The sequence below is a fragment of the Heterocephalus glaber genome, unplaced genomic scaffold, assembly GCF_053883595.1.
Source record: "Heterocephalus glaber isolate CG9 unplaced genomic scaffold, H.glaber_assembly_v1.0 deba00001813, whole genome shotgun sequence".
Classification (NCBI taxonomy): domain Eukaryota; kingdom Metazoa; phylum Chordata; class Mammalia; order Rodentia; family Bathyergidae; genus Heterocephalus; species Heterocephalus glaber.
The window spans coordinates 3,883,066-3,895,634 of NW_028258484.1; the positions used below are offsets into that span (position 1 = coordinate 3,883,066).

The 12,569-nt window shown below is 40.6% G+C and overlaps 1 protein-coding gene across 2 annotated transcripts in view; it reads right to left on the reverse strand.

The window, feature by feature from the left end:
• Positions 1 to 7,744: 7,744 nt before the first annotated feature.
• Cdc27 (cell division cycle 27) overlaps positions 7,745 to 12,569 on the reverse strand; it is a 77,285-nt gene continuing 72,460 nt past the window's right edge. Inside the window, exon 19 of one of the 2 annotated variants that reach the window (XM_004868648.4) lies at positions 7,745 to 7,983. In XM_004868648.4, coding sequence (XP_004868705.1) covers positions 7,919 to 7,983 — 65 coding nt within the window. In that variant the 3' untranslated portion in view covers positions 7,745 to 7,918. The remainder of the gene's footprint in view (positions 7,984 to 12,569) is intronic. The other variant, XR_002390554.2, reaches the window with a different exon arrangement.

Here is a 12,569-nt window from a genome sequence, read left to right on the forward strand (position 1 = left end):
TGACCAGTTCCATGCTGGATTATTCCCTCTGTTCCAAATCCTACAGACTCACATACATCTCACCCCTAGTTTTAGGACCTTTCTGCAAAAGATTATCCCCCCATGCTCCATTTGCCAAACCACCAACCCCCAGTGCAACCTCAGACCTCCTCCCTTCCCCACCCATCAATTTCAGGCATCCCTTGCAGGCACTGGCTGGCAAATAGACTTTACTCACATACCACTGGTGAAAAAGCAAAAAACAAAAAAACAAAGATACCTCCTTGTCCTCATTGACACCTTCTTAAGAGGGCCCTTCCCTACATCAAACAAAAGATCCTCCACAGTAGCACATATCCTTCTCACTGAAATCATCCCCTGCTTTGGACTTCCAACCTCCATCCAAACTGATAATGGACCTGAATTTACCTCACAAATCACTCAACAGGTAGCCTCATTCCTAAATATAACCTGGAAGTTTAACATCTCATATTGACCCCAATCCTCAGGTAAGGTCAAAAAGGCTAACCACCTTCTTAAACAGAGCCTAACCAACTTTTCCCTCTAAGTCCACTTAGACTGGGCTACACTCTAACCTTTAGCCCTTTTCAAACTCAGGTCTCGGGCCGGGGATTTAGCTCAGTGGTTTCACCGCCTGCAGCACAAGCACAAGGACCGGAGTTCATCCCCGGTACCAAAAACAAAACAAAAACAAACTCAGGTCTCTTCCCCACAAACCTCTTATACTCAGCCCCTTTGAGATTCTATATGGAAGGCCCTTATTGACTTCACATTCCCTACCTCCAATTCAAACCTACCCTCCCCTCTTTCAAATTCCTTACTTAACATTTTTAAGCAGCTCATTTGAAACTATGCTGACTCCACTCTCCCAAAACTTTCCAACAGACTAAATATCCTCACTCCTTCATCCCTACAACCTGAATACTGGATATACAACTCCTCTCAGGGATTAAACCCAAAATGTATGGGGCCCTTTCAAGTAATCCTGACAACCCCAACAGTGGCAAAATTAAAAGGTCATTCCTCCTGAGTCCATTTCTCCTCTCTAAAAAAGGTCCTCTTTTCCAGTGCACACCAACTGGACCCATATCCCTGAAGATCACCAAGCTGCCTTCTGTAATAAAAGAGATCGAAGATACAGCTAGACAGCCCCATGAGTCTCTCTTCATAACTTTGCCGATTTCTTGACCATCCTAATAGAAGAATTCCTCCATTATTTGCCCTCTTCCTCCCTAGACACTATAATCTAAGACCTATGGCTACAGGGAATCCTCTCAGACTTCTCCCCAGAGCAAATCACCTGTGTTCTCCTTTACTTCCTGTGTTCTCCTGCTCCAGTCTTTTCTTTCTCAATATTACTCATCCTCTTAACCCCTAAACCACTACACAGACCCTTCCTAGATACCTCAATCAGATACTCTCTCACATGACTAAAATTATCCAAACCTTTAATGGACCCATCCAGCCACCCTGCTGGATCTGCCTCCACCTTTCCCAGACAGCAGACTCAATAATCCCTACTCTCCTTGGAACATGGATAAACAAACACTTTGCAGAGCTACACTTCACTGAGACTGCCAGCCCGGGGCACAGCCTTAGCTGAAGGATCTGACATCAGATGCCCAGGGACACTACAGGGTATCAGACAGGTCTTAAAGACAGGTATCAGACAGGGCCTAAAGGCTCAGCAACTGCCACAGCAGGCCATAACTGATCCCTCCCAAAATGGACTCCATCTAACCCAACCTGTTCCTCTGTGCATTAAAGGTACCAACCCCAGTCAGCTCTTTAGATCCCTCCCTCTGCAAAGATACTATCCATCTCCTCCAACCTTCTGATCAACACAGCTTTAACCATCTGCAAACTCTTTTATGGGTACCTAGGTATACTTCCTTCCAGGGAAGTTTAAATGCTACCACATCCAACTGTTGCCAAAACTGGGGAAAGACCCCCTGAAAGACACTGCCCTAGCTCACAGAGGTGCCCCAAAATGCAAACAACTCAATACACCTGATAACAGAGTCTTCCTAAACCAAAAATTCAATGCTCTTAGCCAAGAAGGTCCTGAAGTATTACAATCAGCCTCACCCCTTTCCCCTTTGACAGCTGCAACTTTTAGCTCCTCCTTCCTTATATTGCACAAATTTGAAGCAGTCTGACATTTACATCCTAACCCACCCCTACACCTCCTCCTCCTGTCTCAATTTGATCTCATGGAATGCCTCTCCCTAGGGATGGGGATCTTCTGGATATGTGGAGACAAGGCATACATTTGCTTACCTACCAACTGGACCAGAACCTGTACATCAGGTCTCCTTACTCCCACCTTTCCTTAGCAACCCTCGATCTACCCATCCCTATCTCCCCCATAACCCAAGTCAGGGCACAACTTGCCATACAACTGTTCCCTTTAGTGGCCACCCTGGGAATAATGACAGGAACTGGAATGGGAATGAGGCTCTAGGAGTCTCTGTTTCAGAGTTCACCACCAGGTCATCAGAAGAACTCACCAAGGGACTCAAAGATGTCTCTGACCAAATGGGACACTTGGAAGATCAAGTAGACTCCCTGGTTTCAGTCATCTTCCAAAACTACAGAGGCCTTGATTTCCAGACAGCTTCACAGGGCAGCGTATGTGCTCTACTCCAAGAATAATGTTCCTTTTACACCAACAAATCCAGTCTCGTCAGAGACTGGGTAAAACGCCTTTGTGAATGGGCTTCCAAACTCCTTGAAGGGTCTTCCAATGATCTGTTCCCCTTCCTCTTCATTTGCTCCTACTCCTTCTGGCCCCCTTAATGCTAATTATTCTTTTCCTTTCCTGTATAATTAATCTATTCCAACGATTTTTTTCAGGAACCAAGAGCAGCCATCTCCTGGGGTACTACTTGAGAACACTTCCACATGGCCTTCTGTCTCCAAAACATCAAAACCCACTTTGTAGGCTGGGGATTTAGCTCAGTGGTTTCGCCGCTTGCTGCGCAAGTCCAAGGACCCGAGTTCGATCCCCAGTACCAAAAAAACCAAACAAACCCACTTTGTAGCCAGGAAGTAGCCAAGAAAAGAATGATGACCCATTTCCTACACCCCTTTACAACCAGGAATGATAGAGCTCAGAAAGGGACACTGCCAGTTTGGATGAGACCACCCATCATCTAAGAGAAATGTAGATTTCATTTTTCTTACGCCACAGAGGACACATCAGCAGATCACAAACAGTCCCCCAAGGATATGTCTCCGGGTTACAGAGGATACATCAGCAAGCCACAGCCCACTGTTGCTCTGACCCATCCCCTCAAAAGCCCACAGGAAGTGCTATTTAAAAAGCCTCTTGTGCCGCCTGCTGCGCAAGTGCAAGGACCCAGGTTCCATCCCCAGTACCAAAAAAAAAAAAAGCCTCTTGGGTTCTGCCGTCTGCCTCAAAAGCACAAGGTCCTGAGTTTGATCCCTGGCACCAAAAAAAAAAAGGCCTCTTAGCCTGTAAGAGACTTCTGTTCTGCTGGCAGAGAGGTCTCTCTCAGGTTTAGCAATAAACCTGCTTGGGCTGTTGAGTTTGCATCCCTCTTTCCTGCTATTGGCTGAGAGGCCAATAACCACTAGGCAGAGGTCAATAGCTTGATCAGCAAAATTATGGGGATCTGGGCTTAAATCCTAGCTTAGCTCTGAAGTTTACAAGAGGCTTTGTACATACTAGGCAAATGTTCTATCACTGAACTAAACCCCTAGACCCCACATGAATTTTAGAATCAGCATGTCCAGTTGTGTGAAAAAAGCAGTTGGAATTTTGACAGGGACTGTGTTGACTCTATAGATCAATTTGGGGAATATTACTATAGTAACAGTAAGCTTCCTAATTCATGAACACAGAATGCTTTTCCCTGTTTTGAAGTTGACTTTAAATTTGTTAAACAATGTTATAGTTTTCACTGGATGAGTAAGTCTTGCACATCTTTGGTTCAATTTATTTTTAAGTATTTTGTTCTTTTTGATGCTATTGTAAATAAAACTTTTCCCCCAGTACCAGGGATTGAACCCAGTACCTTGGTCATACTAGGCAGCCACTCTACCAGTGAGCTACATCCCTATTTTATTTTATTTTATTTTATTTTGACAGGTCTCATTAAATTGCTCAGGCTGACCTGATATTTGAGAGTCTTCTGCCTTAGCTTCTTGGTGTTTTTTGTTTGTTTGTTTGTTTGTTTTTTGGTACCAGGGATTGGACTCAGGACCTTTCGCTTGCAAGGCAGGTGGTGGAACCACTGAGCTAAATCCCTGGCCCTTGGTGGTTTGTTTTGCTGGTTGTGGTGGTGGTACTGGGGATCGAACTCAGGACCTTGCACTTGCCAGGCAGGCATGGCACCACTGAGCTACGTCCCTGGCTCTGCATTAGCTTCTTCTTCTTTTTTTTTTTTTTTTGGTACCGGGGATCGAACTCGGGTCCTTGCGCTTGCGCAGCAGGCAGCGAAACCACTGAGCTAAATTCCCAGCCCTGCATTAGCTTCTTGAGTAGCTAGGATTTCAGGTTTGCACCACCATGCCCAGCTGGAATTTCCTTAATTTCATTTTTGGATTGTCCATTGTTAGTAGGTAGATATACAATTTTTTTTGTTTGTTTTTGCTTTGTACTACTGGGGAATGAACTCCAGTGCCTGTGCACTGAGCTACATCTCCAGCCCTTTATAAAACAAATTATTAGTTTTTAAATTTAAGGGAACCAAGAGATGAAGGGAAGGGAGAGGGAGGCGAGGGAAATAAGATTAAAAATGTGGAGGGGAATTATGAGCTCTATGTATATGCACCAAGTTCCTAGAAAAACTGTGATCACCATGTACTACAAACATGTATAAAAATTATATATGTATCTCCGAAAGATGCAGGGAGGGAGAGGGAGGGGAGGGGTTTAAAAAAAGAATTAAGAAATGTCATGTACATGTACCAACTCCCCACGATGAATGTTAGACCCAGCGAGAGAGAACCAACCAGAGACCGTTATTAAATCCACACAGGAGTTTATTACCAGCTGGGACCCGAGCCGAGCATCGGACTCGAGCCCCGACTGGGGGTTGACAAACATGTTTTATACACCTTTGAGGCCAACAGTTTCTAGGCCCCCCTATGGGATAGAACTAGCAAAGCAAGAAAAAAGTACAGAAGCGGAACGTCCTGCTGTTAGAACATTTGTAAAACAATAGTTGATTAATTGTTGTTTCTAAGAGACTCTAAGGGGAGGAGGTTTCTAAACTTCCTCCTTCTGAGTTCATCTAAAGGGCAGGCAGGTGGGTCAAGCAGCAATATGGAGTCTGTCTTGCTAACTAGGGTCCTTCAATGAATGTAATGATTATGTACTACAAACATATACCAATAAAAATAAATAAAAAATATATTTTCACACAGGGTCTTGCTAAGTCTTTAAGTTGCCCAGACTGGGATTGAATATATGATCTTCCGGTCTCAGCCTCCCAGAGTGCTGGGATTATGGGTGTGCACCACCATGCCAGGGCTATATATTGATTTTGCATCTTGTTTTGTTTTGGTATGTATTTTTTTTGTATATCCTTTTATTGGTACATTTTAGGTGTACAATGTAATGACATTCATCATTGGAGATATGCACCTTTACATACTCTCTTGATTCTTATTTTTTCCCCCTTCCCCTACCCTCCCTTCAACCCCTCCATTCCTCCCTATTTACAAAGACTGTTTCCATTTTTTTATTTTCTCATATTAATATCATTCCCTTCTTTCCTTTCCCCTACCCCTCCCACTTCCCTGGCGTGGATTTTTTAGAAACCAAAAATAAATTAAGAAAAGATGTCTTGTACTTCAATTAAATTTATTCCTAAATTTGCTGCATTGCAAAAAGAATGGATTTTCAAATTTTATTTTTGATTTTGCATTGTTAGTAGATAGAAATGCAATTAGTTTTTGCATTTCAATCGTATATATTGCTACTTTGCTGAATTTATTAATTCTGACAAGTGCTCATACTAGAGAGCACTTGCCTAGCATGCACAAAGCCCTGGATTTTATCCTCAACATCACAAAATAAAACAACAGTCAAGCCAGGCATGGTGGTACATGCCTGTAATCTCAGCCCTCAGGAGGCTAATGTAGGAGGATCGCTGCAAGTTTGAGGCCAGCCTGCACTAAATAGTGAGACACTGTCTCAAAAAGAAACAAGCAAGCAAGCAAACAAACAAACAAATAAGAACAGAAAAACAAACCAAAGAACTATTAGTACTAACAATTTTGTGGGTTTCTTAGGATTTTGTACATATAAGAACATCTATCTGCAAATAAAGGTAGTTTTATTTCTTCCTTTCCAATTTGTATACTTTTTATTTCTTCTTTTTGCTAATTGCACTGGCTAGAAATTCTAGTATAATGTTGAATAGAAGTGGCAAGAGTAAACATTCTTGTTCTGTTTGTGATTTTAGGAGAAATTTTTTTAGTTTGTCATCATTAAGTATGCTGTTAGCTCTGGGTTTTTCTCTTTTCTTTTTGTTTTTTGAAGTTGAGGGGCAGTTGTAGACCACGTTTGTGCTTCTCTAGCTTGTCATATTTCCGTAATGTCTCAATACCTGAGTGCTATGGATTGAGTTGTACCACCTCCATTGGGTCCCCAACCCCAGTCCTCAATTTGACTGTATTTTTTTATTTTTGATTTTTTGAGGCACGGTCTCACTACGTAGATAAGGCTGGCCTTGAACTAACTATGTAGGCCAGACTGGCCTTGAATTTACAGTGATCTTGCTGCCTCAGCCTCCCAAGTGCTAGAATAACAGTCATGTGCCACCACACCCAGCTAATTTGACTGTTTAAAAGTAAGAACTTTAGGGATGTAATTAAGATTAAATGAAATCATACAGGTAGGCACCTGATCCAAAAGAAATAGTGAAGAGACACCAGAGAGCTTTCTAGTTCTCTCTACTATGAGGACAATAGTGAGAAGGCAAACCAGAAGAGAGCCCTGACCAGAAACTTAACCTATTGGGAACTTTGATCTCTGATGTTCCTGCCTCCAGATCTGTGAGAAAGTCATTTCTATTATTTAAGCCACCCAGGTTATGATGTTATGGCAACCTGAGCAGATTAAGACACTGAGCACCATGTTATCTATTTGACTCCTCAGCCCAATGCAGGGCATTGGAACATGGTGAGCTACACACCCAGTCCTTTTTATGTTGTAACAGGGAATTGCTAAATGCTCAGGCGGGGTTCCAATTTGAGATCCTCCTGCCTCAGGCTCCCAAATAGTTGGGATTACAGATGTGTACCACTATGCCCAATTCAATTTGGTCCTTTAAAAGTATTGTAGTTTGTGACTCCTGATTTAAGTGATCATGAACCCAAAATTGGTTAGGAAGGAAGGAAAATCACAACAGGTTGGTGTGGGGTTGTAGTTCAATGGTAGAGCACTTGCCTGGCACGTGTGAGGCCCTCAGTTCAATGAGAGAGAGAGAGGGAGAGAGAAGACAGAGGTGGATAAATAAGATCTTGCCTACAAAAGATGGAAGAACTGAGGAAATCGGAGGAAGGAAACAAAACTACTGATGGAAATGTCATTGGAGCTGAAGAGCTGAAGAGGCTGAGGAGAGATGAGACACAGGTGTTAAGTAGATACAAATGTAGGTCCGCACTTACCACGGAGGAATGGATGAAGGCTGGTGGGGGTTGGAGTTGAGATGAGGTGGGGCTCACAGCCTGATGTCATGAGCCTCAAAAGGAAGAAACTTGTGCATGTGGGTGCAGGAGTGAAGGTATGGGAGCAGTAATGGGGAGCTGAGAGAATTCTACCCTCCTTTCTTTAGCTTTTGTGGTTTTTTTTTTTGAGGCAGGGTTTCACTGTGTAGTTCAGGCTGGGCTTGAACTCACTCTGTAGCCAGGCTGGCCTCCAACTCGCAGCCATCCTCCTGCCTCAGCCTCTTGAGTGCTGGGATTTCAGGTGTGTGCTACCATGAATGGCGTCACCATTTTCTCCATCTACACAAAATGAGAAAATGCTAATAAATAACCAACTTTATTATTTTCAGGTTTATCCTTCCAGTGTTTTTTTTTGTAAAGATAAGCAGACACATTTTGTATATTCTTATTTCCTTTTTCTTCCTACCCAAAAGGTTACTCTTTTTTTGGTACTGGGGGTTGAACTCAGGACCTTGTGCTTGCCAGGAAGGCGTGGTACCTCTGAGCTACATTCCCAGCCCAAAAGGGTGCATTTTTGTGACAGGGTCTCATTATGTATTTCAGAACTCATAATCTTCCCACCTCAGCCTCCTGAGTTCTGGGATTACAGGCATACACAACCAATTTTTAGGTTTTTACCTTATAACAATTTTTGGAAATCAGTCAATAGTAGTTCATTCAGGTTATCTTCATTTCTTCTTTTTTTGTTTTCATCGCTAGGGAGCAAACTCAAAACCTCACACATGCTAGGCAAGCACTCTACCACTGAGCCATATCCCTGCCATCTTCATTCTTGTGTGTGTGTGTGTGTGTGTGTGTGTGTGTCTGTATGTGTGTAGAATCCAGGGGCACTCTACTGCTGAGGTATATCTCTGGCCTTTTGTTTTTATTTTTTAAAAACATTTTTAGCTGGCCTTGAACTCATGGTGATCCTCCTGCCTCAGCCTCCCAGGTGCTGGGATTACAGGTATGTGGCACTGTGCTTTACTTTTTTTTTTCCTTTATAGCTGCACAGAACTCCTTTGTATGTATATCAATTTACCCAATCTATCTCCTAACCTTGGACATTTGCGTAGTTCCCAATATTTGCAATTTCAAATAAGCAAGTATATGTATATGTGCGCGCGCGCGCACACACACACACACACACACACACGCACACACATAGTTGTTTTTGTTGTTGTTGTTGTTTTTGGTACCGGGGATCAAACTCAGGATCTTGTGCTTGCGAGGCAGGCGGCGGCATCAGTGAGCTAAATCCCCAGCCCCATATTTATATTTTTGTATTGCCAAGAACTATTTTCAGGTTAAACTCCCAGAGTACATACATATGTAGTTTTGCTAGATACTGCCAAATATCTCTTCATGGAAACTGTAGTGCCTCTTTCTCCCACAGCTTCACAAACTGAATATTATATCATCATATTTTGAATTTTTGCCAATCTGTTGAGAAATTGTTTCCCTGCTTGCTGTTTCTTTCTTTTGTGATCCTGGGGATTGAACCTTTTGTGCTGTGCCACATACTCATCCCAGGCTTCTCAGTGTAGTTTTTAATTTTTTTATGGCTTTTGGGGGAGGTGTGTTTCTGGGTATTGAATCCAGGGCCAAGAGCATGCTAATAAGGTGCTCTGTCACTGAGCTATATTCTGTTGGATTTTTTTCTTTCTTTCTTTCTTTCTTTCTTTCTAGTACTGGGTATTTAACCTAGGGAGGTCTGAGTTACATCCCCAAGCCTTTTTACTTTGAGACAGAGTCTTGCTAAGTTTCCTAGGCTGGCCTTGAACTTGCTCTCCCCCTGCCTCAGCCTGGGGTCCCAGGCATGTGCCACCATGCCAGTCTCATTTATTTGAGACAGGACCTCACTAAGTTGCCTAGACAGGACTTGAACTTGTGATCCTCCTTTCTCAGTCTTCTGAGTAGCTGGGATTGTTAAAGGTGGGCCACCATGGCCTGCCTTTCAAATGCTTTTTAAAGGATATTTCTTTCCTTCAGGTTTGTGGGGTTTGGGGGGTGAATTTTCACCAACAGAAAACCTTCATGTTCTTACTTTTTATAGTAGTTTCATATGGATGGGACTTCTGGTGCAAATCATTCCACGGCAGAATGCTAATTTGATGTCAGCTCTGCCCCCTCTACACAGGGTAGTGATTTTATTGGTGGGGAAAGTTTGATGTACCTTCTCTTTTCTTCTAGAGTCTTACAGGTGCTTTTTTTTTTTTTTTTTTTTTTTTTTTAAAGTTAGTTACTTCTTGTAACTAACTGGTTCTCTCCCAGAAACACTGTTTCTAACCAAGTCCACTACTTCTGTTCCCATATATTTTCAAGCTTTTTTCCCTTGAGCTCAGGCTAAGATCTACCAAATCCCAAATTGAGAAAATTAAGGATTTTCTTTAAGATTGGGAATAAGACAATGAATGTTTGTCATTATGGCTGCTACAGTTCAATATACTGATGATTCCTGGCATAGCAAAAAAGTTAATAAAAATGAAGTATTTTATACACAAATGAAAAAGAAATTAACATTATTTGCAGATAACATAATGGCTTAAACAGAAAATCTACAAATAAGAAAGTTTACTAATTGAATACAAGATTGGCTTACAAAAAAGTAATGACTCAATATATTGCATTTGTTGCTTCACTTTTTCTTTCTGGAGATCTTGTTTGTACTTCCTCTAAATTCTCTACTCCATTCTCCTGTCTCAGAGCGCTACAACCTTCATTCCTCACCTTCCACCCCCACAGGCCCCTGATGGTAGAATTCTTGCTGGAAATGTTTTCTGCTACTTATAGGTAATTTGAAGTTATAGTTTTCTAGTAATGAAAGCATAAGCCCTGTGTAGTTTTTGTTTTACTTTATTTCATGGTTCTTCTAGGATTCATAATTAGGCTACTGGTATTGTTCTCCAGCTCAAGAGATCTTAACATGCTTAATAGATACATTTCAGCACCTAGTCATGATGAAAACTAGCAATGGAAAGGAGGTATCTTAAGTGATATTAGTAGTAGTTATAAATGGTAGTTGAAGTGGAGGTGCTGGAAATGAGAATGAAATTATCAAAGATAACATACTGTAATAAGGGTCTTTACATAAAATTCAATTGAAAGTAAATGTCAAACTTGAGAAAATTAAGGATTTTAAGAATGGAATAAGATAATGAATGTTTGTTATTATTGCTGCTACAATTCAATATATTGATGATTCCTGGCATAGCTAAACAGGAAAAAAGAAATGAAGTATTTCACACACAGATTAAAAAGGAATTAACATTATTTGCAGATAATATAATGGCTTAAACAGAAAATCCACAAGTAAGAAAGTTTACCAGTTGAATACAAGATCGGCTTACAAAAAGCAATGACTCCTCTCTGGCAGGATGGCAGGTGCTCTTGACTGCCCAGCCCACAGCCTTTCCTTGTTTGCCAACAAAATCTGTCCTGTGTTCAACTCTAGATAAATCATTATCTAAACTGGTCATGGAAAACCTGCAGAATTGAGTTTCTTGTGTTTCATCTCACTTAGTGATGTATTAATTGACAAAGTATTGAGAACATTCTTAAACCTTCAGGCAACATGTTCTTTGGGTGATGGAAAGATGGTTAGGCCAATCCAACTAAAAGTTTTAGATCAGGGGTTGCAAAACCTTTTCTAAAAATACAGGTAATAAATATTAAGGCTTTGCAAGAATATAGGTTATCTGTGATAACTCAATTCTCACTGAAGTGAGTTAAAAGCCTTAGACAACATGCAAACAAATGGGCATGACTGTGTTCCAAAAAAATGAAATAGCAATGGGCCAATTTGGCCTGCAGGCCAGTTTAACCTCTGGTTTTAAATCACAAGTTTGCTGTTTTAGGACTAGGGGTATACCTTAACAGTACAGCACTCGCTTAGAATGTGTGAGTTCCTGGGTGCCATACTCAGCACTGGAAAGCAAGAAGGAAGGAAGGAAAGAAGGAAGAAAGTAAGGAGCAAAGAAAAGGAAAGAGAAAGATCTTAATTCTATTGTTCTTCAGTGCAGCATTATTTATTTTTAAATCTTAGGGCTGGGGATGTAGCTCAGTGCTAGAATGCTTGTCTAGCATGGTGGGTACCACCACACCTAGCTACAGTATGCATTCTTTTTTTTTTTTTTTTTTTAAGATTATGACTTCTCCATTTTATTTTTTAAATTTATAACTTAAGGATGTCAACTTTCAGTGTCATAGTCATATTCTAAAAAGTAATTAGATTTAGCAGTTTGCTGTGTGATTTTAGAATGCAAAGTACAATTATAAAGATGGCAATTGTTTCAAGCCTATTACACAACACGCATAAAAAGATTTAATTAAAGCACCATGGTTTTTTTTTAACTAATATTGCAGTGGTGGCAAAAATTCTGACACACATTTCAAATTTTAAGAAATAAAAAAAGGATTTATTTGCAAGATAACTCTTGCAAATAAAATAGCTGCAATTTTACTGATAATAAAATGGTTTGCAAATAGTATATTTTAATTTTAGTGCTAGTACACTGTAATAACTTGATACTTATATATGCATTGAATAATGTGTTATTCTTAAAAAATACCAGATTTAGCCAACAATATCTACTATCAAAGCTGGGTTCTCAAATATTTCATCTTGATTAGTTTTTGACCAAATCCAGTAGGTAGAAAAGTGAACTTAATTCCTTCAGATAAACATATTTAATTTACATATTAATAGCAACTTAAAATTATGTCATGACATGCAATAATGTGAGGGAAGTTAAAAGGGAAGTATTTATGATGTTTAATTTTAATCTTCCTTTTTATATATACCTTCCAGGCAGACTTCTTTCTTTATAATAAATTTTGTTCAAAAGATAAATAGTTTATGGAGGGATTATGCCTTATACTGGAGA